Source organism: Myotis daubentonii, chromosome 2 (genome assembly GCF_963259705.1).
Source record: "Myotis daubentonii chromosome 2, mMyoDau2.1, whole genome shotgun sequence".
NCBI lineage: Eukaryota > Metazoa > Chordata > Mammalia > Chiroptera > Vespertilionidae > Myotis > Myotis daubentonii.
In genome coordinates this window covers 220633375-220655873 of record NC_081841.1, presented here as the reverse complement: position 1 = coordinate 220655873, position 22499 = coordinate 220633375, and the positions used below count along the sequence as shown (strand labels likewise).

The window sequence follows — 22499 nt, the reverse complement described above, 5'->3', positions numbered from 1 at the left end:
AGAGAGAGACTATGGCAGAGACGAGACGGGGCTGCCACTCGCTGCTCTGGCCTTGCGGCTGAACCAGAGAGGCGCCGGGACCCATCGGCTCAGAGAGCCCTTCCCCCTCTCCCGTGTGTCACACAGGGAGCTGCTGGCACATCCCTGAGTCATGGGCGCTGAGCTGGGAGGCCCTGGCTGGGAGCGCCTACGTCTGTGGTCCCTGGGCCCCCAGAGCCGGGGGCATCGGCAACATCTGTTTACCTGTGAGCTTCCCTCCGCCTCGGTCTCTAATGAAACTCTCATCGCTCTAAGCCCGATGTTGGGTTTCTGAATCCATGAAATCCTCCCCCGCCCACAGGGATTATCAGGATCAACAGGTCTCGTCCGGTTCTGTTCGGGTCTTTATACTCAGGGCTGCAGCTTAAAAATGACAGTAAGTGCCAGGCCGGCCCCCACACTGGTCCCCATGCCGTTCCCCCCACAGCCCCCACGCCACGCCCAAGCAGCCCAGACAGCGGTGCCACCTCCCGGCCCGTCAGCCGCACAGCAAGGCCTGCGGTGAGCGTGTCGGCTGCAGTGATCACCACTGACACACAGACACCGACGTGTGTCCACCCCTGACACAAAGCACGCGGGTGTCGGGCCCTGAGGCTCCGGTGAGAGTCATTTCTGATTCAAGTCCCAGAAAGCAATGGAAGCCGGGTACCTACACCGCTGAGGCCCGGGTCCAGGAGGTGCTCCCCGAGCACAGGGCTCCCTGGGGAGGCGCCCGAGCGGAAGGCGGGTGACGCTCCTGCGGCCACAGCTCAGCCCCGACTCCGGCCCAGCCAGGGAGAGGCCAGCGCCTCCAGGACGGCTGCAGCCCCCGAGCCCTGGATGCCACTCCAGGTGCTGCATTGCCATTATTTTTGTTCCTAAGCAGAATTCTTCTTTTTTATTTTCTTTTTGGACCAATTAAGCTTCTTCATTGCAAGGAATCTCATTAAAATTAATGGCCTCCTCTTCCGGCGTTTAATCTTGTTTTCTTTATTAGAAAGTGTGCGTGGTGAACGCCTCCAGGAGGGCTGGCGGGGATTTCTCCCGCTGTGTCAGGGCCGGGGGGGGGGGGGGGGGAGGGGGGGGTTGTTCTAACGACATTGAAGGAAAAGGCATTTTCCCACACGTCACGTGTTGGGAAGGGCAACCGCATCTTACAGGCAGGGGGCAGTCCCAGCCGCAGAACGGAAGCCACGTCTGGCAACACGTGTCACGTGTCATTGCTCAGCCTGAGACGCGTGTCGCCCGGGTGGCCGGTGGGGACGGGCGGCACAATTCGGGGTCCTGGTCTCTGACACGGAAGGCAGCCGATGGGGATCCCGGAATTGGCCCCCGAGGTGCCCCAGTCCCAGGCGACAGCTACCGATGCTTTTCAGATGTTTTTTTTGGGGGGGGGGCGGGGGACAGTTAATCCTCACCCAAGGATATTTTCCCATTGATTTTCAGAGAGAGTGGAAGAGAGCGGGGAAGACAGAGAGAAACATCGATGTGAGAGAGACACACCGATTGGTTGCCTCCTGCACGTGCCCCGACCAGGGCCTGGGTGGGGGATGGAGCCGCAACCCGGGCATGTGCCCTTGACCGGAATCAAACCCGAGACCCTTCAGTCCACAGGCCACCGCTCTATCCACTGAGCCACACCAGCTAGAGCTCACGCGTGGACTTTTTCTTTTCTTTCTCCTAAACTCTTACTGTCCCAGCTTTAATAAATAGATTCTTAATTTTTTTTTTAAATTTGTTACCCATTTGATGAGTATTAAATGATATTGTCAACAGAGTGTGGAATCTCAGAGGGGGGCAGGGGAGGGAGGGTAGGTGGGAGGCCATTAACCAAAGACCTTGTGTGCATAGATGCATGGCCCGTGGACGCAGACAATGGGGGGTGCAGACCTGGCGGGACGCAGAGGCAGGCCGAGGAGGTCGATGGGGGAAAGGAGGACATACGGAATACCTTCCACAATAAAGATTTTAAAAATAAATAAATAAAATGAAAAATGGCCACACACCGGGGTCCCCTGAGCCCCAGCCCCTCAGCCCACAGCCGCTCGGGGAATGGCCGCGGCCGGGACTCACTGCCTGAGGGACGGCTGGCCCGGCGCCCCGCGTGCCCTCTGAAACGTGGAGCATTTAAATCCACGCCCCACGCTGTGCGGACACAGACCACGCGTGTGTACGACTTCCCCGCATGTGAGAGCCTCGCACTGGCTCGCAAGGTGTGTTGTCCTGCGCGTGTGCAGCACACAGAGATCAAGGGGCCACGTGACTGCCTTGCCAGTTAGCTCCTGTCCCTGGAAACAGCCGCTGGCCAGTCTGTCCTTGTCGCTTTTATAACCAGGAAGGGAGGTGTTCGCACGGGAAGGATGGATCAAAGGGAGGACGGATGGCTGCCCTGCCAAGCTCATCCCTGTTCTCTCAGCGCCACCTACAGGTGGCAGGGGTCACAGCACCCGCCGAATGGGCAGCACTGCCTGGCCCTAGGGGAGCTGTGGACTGGGGTGACGGTGACATGTCAGGCAGGTTCATCACCTGGGGGGTGTGATGGTGGAGAGGCCGTGTATGGGGGGGGGGAGCAGGAGGTATCTGGGAAATCTCTACCTTCCTCTCAACTTTGCCCTTAAACTGCTCAAAAAACTAAAATCTGCTTTTAAAAAAATCACGACTTGGAGAAATGCAAAGCCATTTCATCCCTTCCCGTGGCCACAGCTGCCACACAAACGACCGCTTCCACGGAACCGTAGGGCTGTGGTTCAGCTCCGTAGTCAGATTACACGCCCGAGCCTCCGCTCCCAGGCCGAGCGGGAGCCCCTCCCCTCCTCTCGGCAGAGGGCAAGCAGCCGGCCGCGCCTGCGCCTGCGCCTCCGAGACGGAGCAAGTCTTCCCAGAGGGGCTGGCGGACACCCTCCCGCGCCCCGAAACCGGCCCAGCTGGCTGGGTGTTCAGGGACAGACTTAGTTTCAGGGTTTCCTTATTACCCTCGGAAAACGGAGCACAGTATCACAGAGTGTGAATTGGCCTCGACGACCTAGGAAATAACCTAAACCAGCGACTTCCAGCCGGTAACGCAAGGATGTTCAAAGCATGCGACGCCTGACTATTTAGTCGGGGCACCGACCTCTTTCCCTCAGATTGGCAAATAAAAAATAAATAAATGACAGCAGCCAGCACAACAATAGCCATCCGGTGTGAATGAATCAAAATTACAGATCGACAAAAAACAAGCTTTTGGGTGTGACAGAAGTTTAGTCCGTAGTTGTGCGCATGAGAGGGAAAAGGCGGGAAAGCAGTGCTCTAACCCCCCCCCCCACGCTCTCGGCTTTATGGTCACGTGTTTCATATAAAACTAAAATACTGAAATGGGGTTTTTATGCCAGAGGAATGTCAGCCTCTTTACAAAAAAAAGGAAGAAAGCGTTGAAAGAAAGGCTATGCTGAGAGAAAGGATATCCGTTTTCTAAAATCCCACGGAGACCGGAATCAGCCGAGGTTTAACCGTCCCTCCGTGGCCACCGCAGCGACCACCCTAACGCCTGTTTTCTTTCTCTTTCAGTCCCTCCGAGTCTGACTAAACAACCCTCAGAAAGCACACAGCCTTTGCTTCCGGACGAGACGGCGGTGCAGGTGCACACAGGACCTGCCTGCCCACACCCGCGTCAGAACGCCGCTCAGCCCCAGACCCCCCACCGGGCGGAGCCCCCGAGGCCTGGCTGAGCGGAGGGAGGCCTATCTCGAAGGATGTGAGCGAGGAGCCAGCCCTGGCTGGTTCGCTCAGCGGTTAGGAGGGTCGTGGGTTTGACTCCCAGACACGGCACGTACCTGGGTTGCAGTTCCTGAGCCCCGGTTGGGGCATGTGCGGGAGGCAATCAGCGATGTGTCTCACGTGGATGTTTCCCTCCCACTCTCTCTAGAAGTCAACGGGGGAATACCCTCAGGTGAGGATTATAAAAAAAAGAAGAAGAAGCCACCTGGAACTGGCAGGAGGGTGGAGAGGAGGAACGGGCTGGTCCCACACCCACGTGTGAAAATCGGGAGGGGTCTCTAGGCTACAGAGGGGAGGTCCCCCCCAAAGGACGAGGGTCCCAGCCCCACGCCAGTCCTCCCAGCCCAGACTGCTGGAATCCCAGGTGTTCATCTTAAAGGGCCGGCACATGGACTTAATCGGCCTCACTCCCTCTGAGCTCCAGCATTGGGACAGCAGCTCAAAAGGCACCAGGGACACACGGGGAGGAGCTGAATTATCTGGCATCAGGGTGAGGGCTGGGGGCAGTTTTCTCTCAGACAGAAGTGCGACAGCGCCATGTTCCTCTGCTGAGCCTGCCCCACTCCCAGAGCTGACAGGTGGCACCACATCTGAGTCTCCATCAACCTGGCTCACACTGTTTGCCCCACCCTAGTGGTTCCCTGAGACCCTGTCCCATCCCCTTGCAGGCCCACCCAAGCTTATGCATACAAATGGCCTATCTTGGCTCATGCTTCAGAATTTCCTAAAATCTCTCAAATAACCAACATCTGGCCTCCGTGTGCCCTGTGCCTCTGGCTAAGTGGCCCCAGGCCTGGCACTAGCAGCAGCAGCCTTGGTTTGCACCTTGGTCTCACCTGGGCACCTCCAAGTCCAGCACAAGTAGCAGCCCTCTGCAGATCGCTCTGTAGCTCATGCCGGGTGTCCTGGGGTAGAACAGGTGGTGACTGAACTTGGTCCGTGCCTCCTGGGAAGCCCCAGAGCCATCAAACCCATTGGACAGCTTCAGGTCACAGAGAGGCACCACCCAACCACCTCCACCAGAGACACGCCTGAGGGGCAGACTCAGCAAAGACCAGAGCCCTGCTAAGTCCTGCTCTGTGGGGTGGGCCTCCACGGTGGTCAAAGGTCAGTCGTCACAGCCAGTCCTTGCATCTGATTGGCCTTGGGGCAAATCCCTCCCAATGCCGAGCCAACAGTAATCGAGTCTCAGCTACAACAGGAGGGTGGCACAGCCCACATGGGGAGCACACCTGGAGTGCCCAGCTGGGGTGATCAGGGAGGCTATGCCACTGGGCCCGACAGGGCATGTACTGCACAAGGCCACTCTACCAAGCCCAGGAGACACAGCAGCTCCACCTGGGAACAACACAGGTAGGTGCCAAGATGAGGAGACAAAGAAACATGTCCCAAATGAAAGAAGAAGAGAAAACTCCATAAAAAAAAAGCTAAACAAAATGGAGACAAGCAATCTAACAGAGGCAGAGTTCAAAACACTGGTTATAAGGATGCTCAGTGGTGAACTTAGAACGTCAACGGCATAAAAAAGGACCAGTCCTAAAGGAAGCATGCACTAATCGAGAAGAAGAAGAACTTACCAGGAACCAACAGTAGAGTACATGAAGCCAAGTGATTTGGAATAAAAGGAAGCAAAAAGCACCCAATCAGAACAGCAAAAAGATAAAGAATCCAAGGAAGTGAAGTTAGTCGAAGAAGCCTCGGGGACAGCTTCAAGCGCACCAACACTCACATTCTGGGCGCCAGAAGGAGAGAGGGAGCAAGATGTTGAAAACCTAATGGAAGAAATAATGACAGAAAACTTCCTTAACTTGGTGAAGGAAATAGTCATAAAAGTCCAGGAATTTCAGAGAGACCCTAACAAGATGAACCCAAAGAGGTCCACACCAAGACACATCATAATTAAAATGCCAAGGGCTAAAGACAAAGAGAGAATCTTAAAAGCAGCAAGAGAAAAGCAGTTACTTAAAAAGGAGCACCCATACGGCTGTCAGCTAATTTCTCAACAGAAACGATGCAGACCAGAAGGGAGTGGCAAGAAATATTCAAAGTGATGAAAAGCAAACGCCTACAACCAATATTACTCTACCCAGCAAAGCTAACATTCAGAATTGAGGGTCAGATAAAGAGCTTCACTGATAAGAAAAAGCTAAAGGAGTTCATCACCACCAAACCAGTATCACATGAAGTGCTGAAAGGTGTTCTTTAAGAAGAAGGGGGAAAAAAAAACATTAAAATTATGAACAATAAAATGGCAATAAGTACATGTTAACAATTGAATCTAAAAATAACAAAATAACAAAACAAAATAAAGGAGCAAGCAGAACATCTTGATGGTTAGCAGATGGGAGGGAAGTTGGGGGGATGGATGAAAAGGTGAAGGGATCAAGAAGTACAAATTGGTTCTTACAGAATAGTCATGGGAATGTGAAGTATAGGACAGGGCATATAGTAATAATCCTATATAATAAAAGCATAAAATGCAAATTTTCCCATTGACCGGGAGTTTGACCAGAGGGCGGGGCCAGCCAGCCAACCGCCTGCGGCCCCTGCCCCCAGCCGACCCAGCCCGATCGGCCCTGATGGGGGTGGGCCGGCCGGACCCCACCTGTGCACAAATTCGTGCACCGGGCCGCTAGTATTCTATAGTTATGTACAGTTCAGAGGGTACAGACTTACAAGGATGATCGCTTAGTAAGCTACGTCATGTCTAATCGCTGGGGTGCATACCTGAAACTAATATAATATTGTCTATCAGCTGTGATGGAAAAATAAAAATAATTTTTGTAAAGAAAGAATGTGGCCATCTGTGCATTTCGTGTTCCTCGCAGAGACCTTTGAATCCGCAATGCGAGAACCGCCGAGTGTTTTTCCATCTGCACAGGTGCCCCCTTCCTAGGGACTGTCCTTCTGCGGGTGCCCCTCCGGCCAGGCCCCATCACCTTGTCCCCCACCCTGAGGGGTTAGGCTCTGGAGGGACCTCCCCCAGGCTCTCAGATTGCAGGCTCCCTCCCCGCTGCAACCCTGCCCGATCATCATAAAGAACGGGTGAGGAAGCAGAGGTAGTTAGGTACGACCAGGTGCCGCAGAACCACAACAAGTCGCCTCGTAGAGTTTTATTAGTCGGAAGCAAGAGGAAACACAGTGGCCGGTAGGACAACATAAAGGGCTCCAGCCAGGAGGCGGGCTGCTGGGTCTTGTCGGCACTAAGAGTCCACCCCTGGGCGTGGACAGGACGCCGCACAGAGCCCTTGGCTTCCCGCCTCGAGGGCCCTAGGCTGTACTGAACAAATGCCAAAGCTAAACACGCGGAGCGCGGGCTCGCGCTTGGGCCGCGCGTGGGGACACTCAGCGGGCGACACGCACTGGGCACGGCACACAGCACCCCGACGGCGGGCACAGCCTCACTGGGCCGGGCCGGAGGCGGAAGCGGGGATGAGCTTGGGCGTGGCCTGCTGGGGCGGCTGCACCTCGGGGATCGTCTCCCCGTGCTGGTACACGCTGACCGTGACGTCGATCTTCTCGCCCCCGTACTTGTTCTTGACGTTGATGCTGTACTTGCCCGAGTCCTCGGAGGTCACGCCCTTGATGCTCATGCTGACGTACTTGGCCTGCTCCACCTTCACCGAGAAGTGCTCGTTGAGCTCGATGTCCTTGTCGTTCTTGAACCACACCACCTCGGGGTCGGGGTTTCCGAACACCGTGCAGGTCAGGTTCAAGGTCTGCGGGGCGGGGGGGGGGGGGCAGGGAGGGCAGAGGTAGGAAGACGAAGGTCAGATTCCCTCGGAATGGCACCGACCCTCATCATGGTCCTTTACCCCATTCATGGAGTCAACATGCTCTTTACACACGTGAGCGCCACGCCACACCCCAGGGGTCCCCAAACAGCAGGAGGCAGACAAGGGCAGCTTCACGCAGTAGCTCCTGAGAAAAACCCGTGGTAATTCCTTCTAGTCATCCTCAGCTGTAACCCAGGGCCTAAGCCTGCGACGGGGAACCTTTGTCCTGCCGAGGGCCACCTGGACATTTATAACATCACTAGGGGCCCGGTGCATGAAATTCATGCACTGGGTGTGTGTGTGGGGGGAGTGTCCCTCAGCCCAGCCTGCCCCCTCTCACATACTGGGAGCCCTCAGGCGTTGACCCCAGCCCAGGCCTGATGCCTCTGACAGAGGCATCAGGCCTGGGCTGGAGGCAGAACCAGTGATGGGGGGAAATGAGGGTCCCCTGCTGGGCGGGAGAGCGGGTTGGGGGCAAGTCGCCCTGCCGGCCCGCGTGATCGGGTCCCGGGCGACCACCGGCACTCACACCCCCAACCCGCTCTCCCGGGTTGAGGGCGTGAGTGCGGGCGGACGCCACAGCCGCCCCGCCGGCTCGTGTCCAAGTCTGCCGGCCGGATCGGGTCCCGGGCGACTGCTGCAGCCACTCCACAGGCCCGCGTGATCGGGTCCCGGGCGACCACCGGCACTCACACCCTCAACCCGCTTGGGTTGAGGGCATGAGTGCAGGCGGACGCCGCAGCCGCCTCGCCAGCTCGTGTCCGGGTTTGCCGGCGGGATCAGGTCCCGGGCGACCGCTGGCACTCATGCCCCCAACCCACTCTCACGGGTTGGCAGCGTGAGTGTGGGCGGACGCTGCAGCCACCCCGCCGGCCCCGCGTGATCGGGTCCCGGGCGACCGCCGCAGCCGCCCCACCAGCTCGCGTCCGGGTTTGCCGGCCAGATCGGGTCCTGGGCGACCACTGGCACTCACACCGCCAACCCACTCTTGCGGGTTGGCGGCTTGAGTGCGGGCGGACGCCGCAGCTGCCTCGCCGGCCCGCGTCCACGTCTACCAGCGGGATCAGGTCTCGGGCGACTGCTGGTACTCACACCCCCAACCCGCTCTCTGATGGCGCTGTACCATCCTGCCTGCAATATGCAAATTAGCCGCCATCGTTTTGGGCGGTTAACTGCCATCTTAGTTGGCAGTTAATTTGCATATCTCACTGATTAGCCAATCAAAAAGGTATCGGTTGTACGCCAATTACCATTTTTCTCTTTTATTAGTATAGGATTCGCGGCCAAACAAAATTATCCACTGAAACATGAGCCTCTGTGTTTGGCCAAACATTTCGTTAACTCGCCCCTAAGGCCTCGGCAGGGCCAGACCAAATGATTTCGAGAGCCCCCTATGGCCCGCGGGCCGGATGTTCCCCACCGCTGGCCTAAGCCGGCTAAAGAGTTTGAAAGTAATCAGATAGATCCACGTTTCACAAATGTTTCAGCTTGTTTCTCAACTTCCTTTATATTCAGACCCATGGACCCTCTGGCAAATCCAGAGAATGCATTGACTTATAGCAAGTCGGACGCAGCAACCATGTGGACACTCAGCTAAACCCGCCAGAGCCTGGTAACGCCGAACCGCTGTGAGTGTCCCAGCGACGGCTCCGCCCCGAGCCCAGGCTGCTCGGCCTCACACTGGGCTCTGCGAGAAGGGCCACCACCTTTGTGTTGGGTGAATAAATCCTCTCCCTCTGTGTCCCAAGACCCTGAGCTAGAGCTGAGGCACCAGAGGGGTGTGGGCTGGACGTCAGCAATTCCGCTCACAGGTGACCCATTAAAACTCGGTAAACAGCGCCCAGTCCACGTTCCAAAGGCCTTGGAGCCTGGAGAGGGTGTCACACTCACAGAGGGCGGCTCCCACCTCTACACAAGGCAGGTGCCTCCTATGGGCATGGGCGTGGGTGTGGCCTGCCCAACCTTGGTCCCCCCCCCCCGGCCCCCGCCTCAGCCCAGGACCAGGGTTCAGACCCCGGTGGACACCAGGCATAGGACCAGGGGTGGCTTGTAGGTTCAGATATTAGCACAAGGGTTACCAGAGGCAGCGGGCCAAGCAGGAGCGGGTGGGGAGCCCAGCCCCCCGGAGGCTGAGTGACAGGCACCCGCTCCCAGCTCTGCAAGGCCCTTTGCGGGGCTGCATGCACGGCTGAGCCTGGGCGTCCCGGGGTCCTGCCGTCCGTCCTTACCTTGCCTTCCATTATGGTCACCACGTCAGGTAAACCACCGATCACCTTGCCACGATCTGCAATGGAGGGGACTCGGCTGAGAAAACCATCAGCAGGGGGTCCTCCTCCCTCCCCCGGCCCCTGCTGAGCACCAGCTGTATACAGGTGTCCACAGCCACTCGGTGGAGGACGGCACCTGAGGGGAGGCTGGGGAGGCTGGGAGGGATGTGGGTGGGAGCGGGGCATTGAGGGCGCAGGAGGGGTGCCCGGAGCTGAACTAGGGGAACAGGCCCAGCTATAACTTAGGGAGAGGGGTCTGTGGGTCTGGAGACCAGGGCGGTGCAAGGGTGTGTAAATAGGAACTATTTTTAATTTCTGTATAGTATGATGTTTGACATCTTCAAACCTCCCTGTCCTAGCCCAGCCTGGAGCACACCTGGGCACCTAGGGGACCTGGGGGACCTGAGATCCACCCACCATCCATCCAGAGCCCGAGACCAGGGCCAGGTGCCGGGCAACCAGAGACCACGCCCACAGCCCAAAGCCCACAACTGTTCAATCCAGCTGCCCCGAGTGTCCCTGCCCGCCTGCCTTTCCAGGGAAGCCCAGTGAGGGCGTGGCCTGTCAGCTCCCAGCTCCTGTCTTCTGCCTCCTGACCCCCAGCCCCGGTGCTCCCCAACACACTGGGCCTGTCTCTAGAGCCTGCATGTGTAATAAACTTGTTTCCTGTGCCTCTCCAGCCTCTCCTCCTGCAGCCCCCGCTGCCTAACCATCTCCTAAAACAACACAGAACAGGTGGGTGGTGGCAGGAGGACAGGTGGCCAGGGGTGCTGGAGGCATCAGGAGGGCAGGTGTGAGGAGGACAGGTGTGAGGGGGACAGGTGTGAGGGGGAAGGTGTGAGCAGGGCAGGTATAAGGAGGGCAGGTGTCGGGGGGCAGGTGTGAGGAGGGCAGGTGGGGAGCGGCATGGAGGTGCCCAATGGGAGTGAGCAGCTCTGCCCTTTATCGTTCGATACAGGATAACACTCTAAAGCACAGCCTCTGCCCACCCACAGCTAAGGCCCTTGTTCCCATCGCCCGGTACTTACTCTTCTCTGCAAAGGCAGCCGCCCTGGACGTCAAGGGAGGAGGGGAGAGAGCAGAAGAGAGTCGTGAGAAAACGCACCCACACACATCCCGCAGGGGAGGGGCCGGCTGGGGTGAAGGGGGTGGGACGCCTGCTTTCTCTCAGAGGACACGCCTTTCCCCGATGCCCACCACTCTTTTGAGAGGGGCCACCCTGTCTTTCAGCTGCTGACACGCAGAGTTTACATTCAGACGCAGAGTCGCAGACATTTCTTTTCTCACTGAGTTCCCCAGGTTGCACTGGAGAGTGTCAGATCTTTTGGGAAATGCTGGTTTCTAATTTATTGGTCACCCAGTCATCCATTCACAGATATTCCCTGAATGACCTGGTGCTGGCCAATGGCTGCTCTGGGTGGGATGCCCTAGAATTCATCCACACTGAGAACTCTAAGTTACTGCCCAGCCGGCGTGGCTCCGTGGTTGAGCGTCAGCCTATGAACCAGGAGGTCACGGTTCTATTCCCGGTCAGAGCACATGCCCGGGTTGTGGGCTCGATCCCCAGTAGGGGGCGTGCAGGAGGCAGCCGATCCATGATTCCCTCTCATCATTGATGTTTTCATCTCTCTTTCCCTTTCCTTTCCTTTCTGAAATCAGTAAAAATATTTTTTTTTTTAAAAAAAAAGGAATTCATCACTTTACTCATTGAAACCCACCCAGGGTTCCCAGGGCCCTAGGCAGTAACTGACAGACACATTCACGGGATGGAAGTGCGTCTGCCGTCTGCACAGAGAGCGGCTTAAACTGCCATTCGCACCCCAGGTCCCTGGGAGGAACCGGCCTGGGGTCCCCTGGGCGCCCAGTGAGTTCCCTCGGCCAAAATAACCGCGAGGCCCCGGAGCCCTGGGCGGCGAGTCTGAACCCGCGAGCGAGTCTTACTTGAGCTGCTGGAACTCCGCCAGCGCGTCGTCGAAGGCTGCAAGGAAACAGGTCGGCGTCACTCAGGGCCTGCCCCCTGGCCCGCGTGCCCGCGGTGCACCTGCCCGAGGAACACGGGCCGGCAGCCGGCGAGTGGGCCAATTATTCAGAAAGAATGTCTCCAACCGGGAGTCGCCACGCCAGAGGCTTCCCTCCCTGCATCCCACACGCATCCCCACCCGCCAGGCCTGAGCCGCCAGGCGGGCAGGCCTCTGACCTTGGCCGGACAGGTCGAGCGAGCGCTGGTGGTTGTCCGTGCCGTCCGAGATCTCGAAGGTGTACTTCCCTTTGTCCTTCTCCGTGGGCTCGCAGATCTGCAGCCAGGCCATCTCCTCGCTGCCGCCCGCCCTCATGTGCTCGCTGGACGCGATCTTAGCATCTCTTTGACAAGAAAAGGCAACGGGACGTGTTTGAATCCAGATCTCAGTCACAGGCCAGTCCCCGAGGGGCAGGGGCCGGGCTCGGGGAGGCCTCGTCTAACTGGCCGGTGCCTCTGCCAGGACAGGCTGTTCAGGGTGTTAATTTATTCTCTGCATCTGTGTCTCAGACCCAAACACCTTCTAAAATTAAACACAATGCTTAGTTTTTAAAGATGAATTGCTATTTAATATATCCGTGCTGGCCATAACGTAATGGACTTTAAGATACTCTATGCAGCCCAGCCAGCGTGGTTGAGTATCAACCTATGAACCAGGAGGTCACAGTTCAATTCCCGGTCAGGGCACAGGCCCGGGTTACGGGCTCGATCCCCAGTGTAGGGTGTGCAGGAGGCAGCCGGTCGATGATTCTCTCTCATCATTGATGTTTTTATCTCTCTCTCTCCCTCTCCCTTCTTCTCCAAAATCAATAAAAATACATTTAAAAAAAATACTCTATGCAGAATGGCATTTCTCCCTCAAAAAAAATTTTTCAATTACATGTGATCTAGCAATTGCATTTCTGGATCTAAACCCAGAGGGGTTGACGGCAGGGACACGAGGAGCTACATGGGCCCCGTGTGCCACGGCACCATGTGAGCGGCCGGCAGGTGGGAACAACACCGGTGATGGACAGACAAGCAGAGCTCGGTGGAACATCGTTCAGTCTTACAAAGGGCGGAGCCCAGCCCTGGTGGGTGTGCTCGGTGGTTAGTGTCATCCCACACACTGAAGGGTTGCAGGTTCGATTCCCAGTCAAGGGCACTTACCTGGGTTGCGGGTTTGCTCCCTGCCCCCAGTGGGGGCGCATGCAGGAGGCAACCAGTCGATGTGTCTCTCTCACCTCTCTCCCTCTCCCTCTCCCTCTCCCTCTCCCTCTCCCTCTCCCTCTCCCTTCTTCCCTTTCACTCTCTCTGCAGAACAATGGGGGAATATCCTCAGGTGAGGATTAACAACAACAAAAGGACGCTGCCTCTAGCACACTCCCCAAGGAGCCCCTTGGCCGGGGCCTGTGACACCCCCGGGTCCGAGTCCCACGCTGCTAAAAGCACAGGATGCACCAGCTAAAACCTCCCTGCCCACGTGCCTGGCATCACCTCGAAGACAGAGGCCTGGCGTCCAATCCAGACAGGAAGAGCTCAGAGTGTGGGTCCTCCCAGCAGGGCCCGCGCTCCCCCTCATCCACCCACAGATGATGCCGCTAAACACATGCCTGGGAAATGTCACTGGGGACATGGCACATCTAAAGGCGTGAGGAGGGGCCCGGCCAGTGTGGCTCAGGGGTTGAGCATCGACCTCTGAACCAGGAGGTCACAGTTCAATGCCCGATTAGGGCACAGGCCCGGGTTGTGGGCTTAATCTCAACTGTGCAGGGGGCAGCCGATCCATGATTCTCTCTCATCATTCATGTTTCTCTCTCCCTCTCCCTCTCCCTCCCCCTTTCTCTCTGACATCAATAAAAACATATTTTTAAAAAAATAAAGGCATGAGGAGGCACGGGGGCTGGATCAGGGAGGAGCTTAAGACACTGGGGAGCTGACCCCGCTGAAAGCTGGGCTGACACTGTGGCCAGGTCCTCAGGTCAGACCGGCCCTTCCCACCTCCTCCCCCAGCAGGTGCCCCTGAGGCCCCGGTGGCCCCGCCCAGGCCTGGAGCTCTGGCGAGTGTTGGGGATGAGCTGGGGGTGGCGGGAAAGGGCCTGACCCCACGGGCTGGGCGAGACCCTGGGCGAGTGCTGTCACCATTGTGAACGTCGCGAGGGTTTTCCCAGGGGACCCCCCACCTGGGGAAGCCAGGGCAGCGCCTGGGAGGAGAGCCTGCCCGCACACAGGCTCGCCGGCTGCCGTGCTCCCACCCTAAGCGTTGGGCTTGTGTGGTCCTTGCGCTTCCGTCTGCGTCCCGGGAAGGCAGACGGCGGACACGCTGGATATGGCTCTAGGTCTCATTCTTCCTGGACTAGCTCTGCGCTGAGTGCCCGGCCCTGCGTCACCCGGGGAACCACCCTTGTCCACACCGACCACAGGAGACGGTGAAGGAGTTGGCCTCTGACAGGGTCCGGCTTTTCTGTACCTGCCTCCTGCCCCCGCCCCCCATGCCAGGCTGGGCCCGGCCCGAGCTGAGCCGAGGCCTGTCCTTGTTTCTCAGAACTCCGGGGGCTGAGGGCGCGGCCACTGGCCTGGTCCTTGGACGGCCCGTCCACAGCGCTGGGACTTACTTGTGGTACCAGTTCACTCGCATCTCCTCGGTGAAGTATTTCATGAAACACTGCAGTCTGATTCCGTCTGGAGTGCAGAGTATCTTCAGGGGAGAAGCAGACAAGCCTGCAGAGAGCGAGACACGCTCAGATCTCAAAACGCAGCCCTGCCACACGAGCAGGAACCACATGAGCGGGAACCACGGGAGCAGGAGCCACATGGGTGGGAGCCACGTGGGGGACCACGTGAGTGGGAACCACGTCAGGGGAAACAGCGCTGTAGGCAGGTCCTCGCCCCCCAGCGCAGACACACTCCCACACCCGTGCCTCTGTCTGTCAGCCCCAGGTCCTCACGCTTGTCCCCTGCCACAGTCATTCGTCAACCAAGCATCTGCTGTGCCCGACACTGGCCGAGCCCTGCTGAGTGCTGTAAGGAGAGAAGCGTGCCTGCCCTGAGCAGCTCAGCGTGTGGACAAGAGGGGAAGCGTGCGGATTGCGCTGACACGGGAAGTGCTGTGTTCACTGATCCAGAACCCAAGACAGTAGGACATCCCCAACGGGGCAGACACGGGGGCCCGAGCCCCAGAGCTGCCGCCCCGGCGTGTGGCCAGGAGGCCCTGTCCTTCCTCCGGTTTTACGTCAAGGGCACCGCTATGAGGCCTCCGTCACGGGGGCACTTACACTTTTTCTAACCAACATTTCAGCAGCCGGACCAATCGCCCGTGCCACCCCCGGGAGGAAGTCCACTCTCCCTTCTGGCCCGAGGCCCCCACTTCGCCAGCGGCTTCTGCGCTCCCAGGTCAGACATTCCCGAGTCCCATCCACACTCAGCACCAAGGCGCTAGCGGAGTCTGGCCCCTCGGGGAGCGGTGCACCTTGGAGAACCCTGTACAGGGGGAAGCTGCCCGTGTTAAGGACGGGGCGGGTGACAATGTGGGGAACGCCTGTGGGCGAGGAGAGAACCCCACGTGAGTGACAGGGACCACGAGAGTCCGAGAGGCCCAGGTGGTCAGGCGCCCCTCGACCGGCCGGGAATTAACTGGGGGACGGAGAGCACCTGCCCCGTCCCCAGGGACATGGCCTGTCCCCGGACACTCACGTGGTCTCTCCTAAGACTCTGCAGAGTCAATGGCCCATTGGGGTGGGGGCACGGGTGTAACAGATCCTATAACAGAGCCCACACCGGAAACCTGCATGAGATATGGATCAATATCTCCCCAACCCATTTGATAAAAAGGGAAGAAAATAATAATAATTAAACCAGTGGGCGCCCCCATCCGACCTGCCAGCTCTAGCTAAGGGGGCGCCTCCTGCTCATGGCTGGTCCCCCTTCTCCGTCTCAGCTCACGCGGAAAGCAGAGACCGGGCGGCACTTCACACTCACGCGGCATGCGGGGTGCGAGCAGCTCATAAAACAAACTCACAGAACAACCTCTAAACCTAACGCGGAGGAGCCCTCGGGTGCCCTCGCGAGCCTTGCAGGCGGCTGCTCTGCCATTTCACCAGGGCCCCCACAGGGCAGGCGCCTGGGTCCCCCCCAGCGTGCCCCCCAGGGACAGTGACACTCCCACCCAAAACGCCCCCAGCGCGAGTGGGCACGGACTCACCGCAGACTCTGCTCATCGCCAGGATCATGTCCTCGTACACTGACGGAGAGAGCAGACGCACGGTTACCACGCCGATCCGGCCGGCGCAGCCCCCTCGCTTCTCACCGCATTAGATCGGCACGGGACATCGGCACCGCGTTTGAAAAGTGCCACACGAAGAGGCGCTGCGTGTCCGTAAGGCTGGTGCGGAGTAACTCCCCCACCCACTCCCCTTCGTGAACGAGGAGCAGAACTCGCTCCCCCTGCACCCAGCCGGGTGGCGGATCGCCTCCTCGCGGATTCCCTCCTGGGGCCCGTCAGACCTGGGGTGGGACCCGCCGTCTGAGGGGGACCACATGACGTTTCAGAAACCCCAGGTCTACCACGCGTCACTCCAACCACGGCACCAGCCCCACGCAGCGGAAGGACAGCCTGTTTTCTCTCACGGCCGCTGCTAAGAGCAGTGCGTGCGACAGCCCGGGGCGCGGGCGAAGGGCCCGGCACGCCTCGCCCGTCGGTAACGGATTTCTCCTCGGCGGGACGGGGGGCTGGCTGTACCTTTGCCGGCTATCTCAAGCGTGGACACGTCCTGACCTCTGTCGTCCTTCAAGGTCGCCTTGTACTCCCCGTGGTCCTTCTTGGACAACTGCGAGGAAGCACAGCCCACACGGAGGCGAAATGAGCGTCACCACGGAACACGGACGCCTGCCGCCCGCCCGGCGTGGCTCAGGGTTGAGCGGTGACCGATGAACCGGGAGGTCACGGTTCGATGCCTGGTCAGGGCACATGCCCGGGTTGCAGGCTCAGTCCCCAGTGTGGGGGCGGGGTGGGGGGAGGAAGAGGCAGCCGATCGACGATGCTCTCTCATCATTGATGTTTCTCTCTCTCTCCCACTCCCCTCCTCTCTGAAATCAATAAAAACATATTTTAAAAATAAAACAACATGGAATCCCCGCTGACACGTTTCCTTCGCAAACCACGGAGACCAGGCTGCAACCTGGGAGACAGGCAGGGCCTGCGGGCACCTGAGAGCCCGTTCTGCCAGCTCCCGGGGCCCGGGAGATGGGGGCAGCGCACCTTGGGGATGAGCAGCTCGCAGACGCCCCGCTCCAGGTCCGGCGGGCTCTCCGTCTCGTACAGGGCGTCGTCCTTCAGCCACCGGAACACCGTCTCCTTCTTGGTGTTCGCAACCTGGGAGACAGAGCCGGGTTCAGGGGTGACCCCCGGCTCACAGGGCAAAGGCCCTGCTGGGGCAGCACAGGCCTCAACAGGAATCGCGCTCATCACACTCAGACGGAGGCGCGTGCGGAGGCTGCAGTCCGGCCCGCTGTGAGCGCGGGGCCAGCATCGGCCAGGGCCCCGGAAGGTCTGGGTTCGATTCCCAGGCAAGGGCATGTACCCGGTCAGGGTGCGTGCAGGAGGCAACAGTGGACGTGTGCCTCTCACATGGACGCTTCTCTCTCTCCCCTCCCTCCCTCTCCCTCTCTCTAAAAATCAATGGAAATACCCTGCAGTGAGGAATAACCACAAGGCCGTGGGTCCGAAGGTGGCAAATGCATCCCCCAGGCCCGGCTTCGAAAGTGTGATGTCCTCGCCCCGGCCAGGCGGGCGCCCTGCTGGAGCCCCGGGCGAGACGGCCTCCGGGCGAACACGATGTCGGTGATGCAGACGAGCCGCACACAGCGTGTGCTAAATGGTTAACCGCGTGGAAAGTTCGCCCAGGTCCGGGGCCCTGGCTGGGCAGCGACATCCCCGACGCAGCGCCACGGAGGGCAGGAGCTTCCCCCGCTCAGCCCAGTGGATGGGGGCTCCTTCCCAGACGACACTGGCAGCCTCAGAACTAAAGCGTCCGCGGGACCCAGAGGCGTGCCGCCCGCCCGGCCTGACCCAGCCCAGCTCGCACCCTCCAGCTCCCTGCAGGGCCTGGCGCCCACAGAGCGAGGGCCACGCTCCCTCCAGCCCCGCCCACCTTGCAGACCAGGCGGACTTCACACTCCTCAGTGACGTCCCAGTGCAGGTACTCGGCAAAGTGGGGGCCTGGGGGGTAGCAAAGTGAAAAGGAATCATATTACATATTAACACATGTGTATATACACATGTGTGCTTGTACATGTGCACACGTGTATTGTGCAAGTGAGTGTACATATGTGCGTTGCATTGTGTAAACACATGTGGGGGTGTGTGCATGTGTAGGTGTGCATGTGTTTCATGTGTGTGTGTGTGTAAACATGTGGTGTGAGTTGTATGTGCAAACGTGCGGGTGTATGCGTGTGTGTGTGTGTGTACGTGTGTGCATTTCAGGCAGAGGAAGCAGCTGTTCGGTAGGAACCGGGAAAACCCGTTTCTGGGCTTGAAATGGACATGTGTGCACCGTCCACTCACTCTCCCGCCGCCGCCTGCCGCCTCTGCTCTCCAGAAGGAGGCGGCGTTCTCCTTCCTGCCCGGGCGCAGACGCCTCAGAGCGGGGGGTGCACAGCGGGGAGGGGAGGACACGCAGCCCGGCCAGCAACACTGCACACACATGCTACTCTGAATCCAACGGGGATTCATCTGTCTTTTAAAATACCGTGTTTATTTAAAAGAAACTTAGAAGTAATTCATACGCTAATAGCAATGCCATCAGCCCATTCAACACGAACATGCAAGGCAGATGCAGAAAGCGTGTATTGAATTCTTTCAATAAATATATCCTACAAAGTGAAAACGTTCATAAAGTAGAAATGGCTAAAATAAAATATTTTTGACTATTAAAAATAAAAATAACTAAAAACTACAAACTTTAAAAAGCCTTGATGTTATATTTTATAATCTATATTCTAATGTTTTTCAAAAGGCATTGAAATCCCACATAAAAATCCCATTAAAAAATTAAACCCTTGCGTTATTTTTCAGATTCTAAAATTTATCCATTTTACTTTGTAACTAGTGAGCGTGCATTTTTAAAAACAATACATTTAACATGTACCGTTAGCAGTTAAAACATTTAAAAGTTAAAACGTTCCCGATTTTAAGTAAGTAAAACAGCCAGTTCCTGGGAAAAGGGCAAAGGACAGAAAAGTGCCCAAGTGTCTAGAGCCGAGACGTGTGAGTCCTGGCCGCTGAGCCCGCACCGAGCCACGGGGCCTCGCAGAGTCGGCCAAACTGAACACTCAAACCCGAACCCTTGGTTTTCGTGCCGCTTGTGGGCGAGCGGCCGACACCTACCTTGCTTCCTGAGAAATTCTTTCCTCTGAAATTCAGCCTCGTCCAGGACAGCCTTGAACGCTGCATTCACACGGAGGGAGAAGGACATGAGATGCGTTTTCCTGCCAGCAGAAGGGCTTTGAACCCTCCCGCGGGCGCTCGGCCTACCGTCCCCGATGAGCGCCTACCGTCCCCGACGAGGGCCTACTGTCCCCGACGAGCGCCTACCGTCCCCGACCCCCGACGAGCGCCCACCGTCCCCGATGAGGGCCTACCGTCCCCGATGAGCGCCCACCGTCCCCGATGAGCCCTACCGTCCCCGACGAGCGCCTACCGTCCCCGATGAGCACCAGGGAGGACTGGTTCTTGGCCTTCCCGTCGTGGATCTGCACCGTGTACGTGCCCTCGTTCTCCACCGTGAACTGGTCCATCACCATCTCGATGATGCCGGTCGACTTGTCGCACTTGATTTTGTGCGTCTGGGAGCCGCCGAGGAAACAGAACCCACCGTGAGAGCCCCGTCCCACAGCTCACGGCTCGGATCGGGACACACGAAAACACTAGGAAGTGGATCCACGAAACCCACTGGTGAACCAGACGTCAAACAACGGACACAGATGTGCGTTCAGGGGAAAACCCTGTCCTGTGTGTACTGGCGGGGGGTAGGGCAGCCAGCAGACATGCCCCCCCGGACACGCACCAAACCTGAGACCACTGAATGCGTGGGGTAGACAACACAGACACACATGCAGCCACAACACAGCCACCCTCACAACGTCCTCCTCCCCCAGGACCCTGAGCCACTCACATACACACATGTACACACATGTACACTCACACATACACACATATATATATGCACACACATTCACATATACACATGCACATACTACATGTACCCGCACATACACACACGTACACGTGCGTACACTCACACACACATACACACATATACACACACATACACATTCACATATACACATGCACACACATGCACATGCTACACCTACCTGCACATACACACAGAGAAGCATGCACACACGCACAAATTCCCACTCGTGTACACACATGTGCATGAGCACACACAGGCATATCTACACAGGCATGTACTTGCACACACGGGCACACGCTCACGTACACTCATGCTCACATGTACACGTGTGTGCATGCGCTCACATACAATCACACATATACACACATACACGTGTGTGTGCACTCACATACACAGGCACATATACACACACACACATACGCGCTCACACACACACACAGGCACACCTGCACACACACACACACGCACTCACACACGCACTCACCGGGCTGTCGGAGACTTCCCGGTCGTTGATCACGAACCGGAAGCTGGCGTCGGGGGACAGCTGCTCGGCCTGCAGCCAGAAGCGCACCTGGCCGTGCTCGAACACCTCGTAGGCCAGCTCGGACTTGAGCGGGACGGCTGCGGGAGGAGGCCGTCAGTCAGCGCCCCGCGCGGGGAGCGCTCACAGGAAGGTCCTGCTCTGAGCCTCCCAGCAGTGAGCCCCCCGGGTGAGGGGACCGTGCACCCAGAAACAAAGGTCCAGCTCCGGGCGACCCCGCTCGGACCCTGCGTGAGGGCGGCCTTCTCGGCGCCCCCTGACCCCCAGGGTGCACTCTCTCTGTGTCCCGTGGGATTCAGCCACAGAGGCTCCCCTCGGCCCGGCAGCCACCCTGAACCCCAAATTCAAAGCTCTCGCAATGCCATGAACATTTCTACCAGCTACAGTCAGAGCTGCATTGGTTGTGAGTGAGCAGGTGGCCAGCCTGCGGGCTGAGAGGAAAGGGGCCCTGACCACACAAAGCCGGACACTCCACCCCGCGCCCACCCACCTCACCCCGCGCCCACCCGCCCCACCCCGCGCCCACCTCCCCACCCACACCCACCCACCCCACCCCACTCCGCGCCCACCACCCCACCCCACTCCACGCAGCCCAGGTCCCCGGCTCACTTACTGGGATTTTTTATCTCGTTGCTCAGCGCCATCAAGCGTTCCAGCTCTACAAGGAAGAGAAACGTGCCCATGGGTGTGGACTCCAGTGCACACGTGTGCAAACGGTGAGGAGGCTGACCAGGCAGAGGCCACGCCACCACAGTTAACGGAGGACACGAGAGGCATTCCCACGTGAGGGAAAGGAGGCGGGGCTCACTTTAACCTGTGGGCGCTGTTCCCCAGGAGTCATTCCCACTTACTGCAGGGACCGCTCAGGGCCTGCAGGGCCAGGTCTTGGGTGGGGTGTGTGGGCGGGGCCGGGCGTGCGCGGGGCGTGTGGGTGGAGCATGTGGTGCAGGGGCGTGGGGTGGGGTGGGGCGCAGGTAAGGTCCCGGGAGAGGGGTCTGCTCCCAGGTTGCTAATTGCACAGGAACTCTGTCCTCGGGTGGGCCTGGCTGCGAGGGGGCTGGTGGTGGCGGCTACCGCCCCCTTTCTGAGTGTCCTCCGTGTCTCTCACCCCAGAGTCCCACCCGGGGGTGTCACCACGAAGACACCCATTCCCCCGCAGAGCGCATCGCTCCTGAGAGCGCCCAGGGCACGTTCCGAAGCCTTCCTCGCGCCTCCCCTGCCCTGCCTCCCGCCCTCCCGCCCTCCCGCCCTCCCTTCCTAACTGGAATTTAGAAATGAGATCGTGGTCACAAAGCCACTATGAGACGTGTATCTGCACTGAGAGGTGAAACCAGACTTTTCCTGGAGGAAGCAAACAGCCTGACACAACTCAGACCCCCGACCAGGGCTCAGTAGGGACGGCCACAGACCAAGGCGCTGAGCCTGCGCCCCGCTGTCGCCTGAAGTACGTGTAATGTCCACGCTCGCTATCACGTGTGCGGGAAACGTCATCCTGGCAACGACTTAAAGTTCAGGCTCAGACGTCGCCTGTCACCTCTGAAACGGTGCAGAGGGGGGCGCTTTCAGGATTCGTTAGGGGTGTTTTGGGGGCCTTTGAAGACCATTGCGCTGGGGTGCGAAGAGGCAGCTTGGAGAGCAGGACCCAGGGACCGCGCCCGGTGCACCTCGGACAGCGGACAGGGGACCCCTCACCCTGCTGAGTGCTGTGACATTTGCAGGAGCCGCCCGCCTTCCCTGCAGGTGCCGTGGCCACCAGATGCTGCGTCCGCCCTGGACGGTGGCCTGTCCCCTCCCCCGCGCCCCTGTCCCCGCACCCGTCCTGGGTCAGGCCTCCTGGGGACACGCTCTGAGCACCGCCAACCAGGATGCGGCTGCTGAGGGGCCCTCCTGCTCCAGGAAGGCGGCCAGAGGGCGGGCACTCAGCCCAGGCCTGGGTCCCAGAGCTATGGA

At 58.7% G+C, this 22499-nt stretch overlaps 1 protein-coding gene across 1 annotated transcript in view; it reads right to left on the bottom strand.

Moving 5' to 3' along the window:
- Positions 1-6872: 6872 nt before the first annotated feature.
- The window catches only part of MYOM2 (myomesin 2), a 54176-nt gene continuing 38549 nt past the window's right edge, over positions 6873-22499 (bottom strand). Inside the window, exons 24-37 of the mRNA XM_059685838.1 lie at positions 21163-21207; positions 20493-20629; positions 19511-19655; positions 19198-19257; positions 17963-18030; positions 17071-17184; positions 16552-16639; positions 16015-16053; positions 14429-14534; positions 12015-12178; positions 11759-11795; positions 10846-10868; positions 9779-9834; positions 6873-7493 (exon numbers count right to left, since the gene is read on the bottom strand). Of these exons, the coding sequence (XP_059541821.1) occupies positions 7176-7493; positions 9779-9834; positions 10846-10868; positions 11759-11795; positions 12015-12178; positions 14429-14534; positions 16015-16053; positions 16552-16639; positions 17071-17184; positions 17963-18030; positions 19198-19257; positions 19511-19655; positions 20493-20629; positions 21163-21207 (1400 nt within the window). The 3' untranslated portion in view covers positions 6873-7175. The remainder of the gene's footprint in view (positions 7494-9778; positions 9835-10845; positions 10869-11758; positions 11796-12014; positions 12179-14428; positions 14535-16014; positions 16054-16551; positions 16640-17070; positions 17185-17962; positions 18031-19197; positions 19258-19510; positions 19656-20492; positions 20630-21162; positions 21208-22499) is intronic.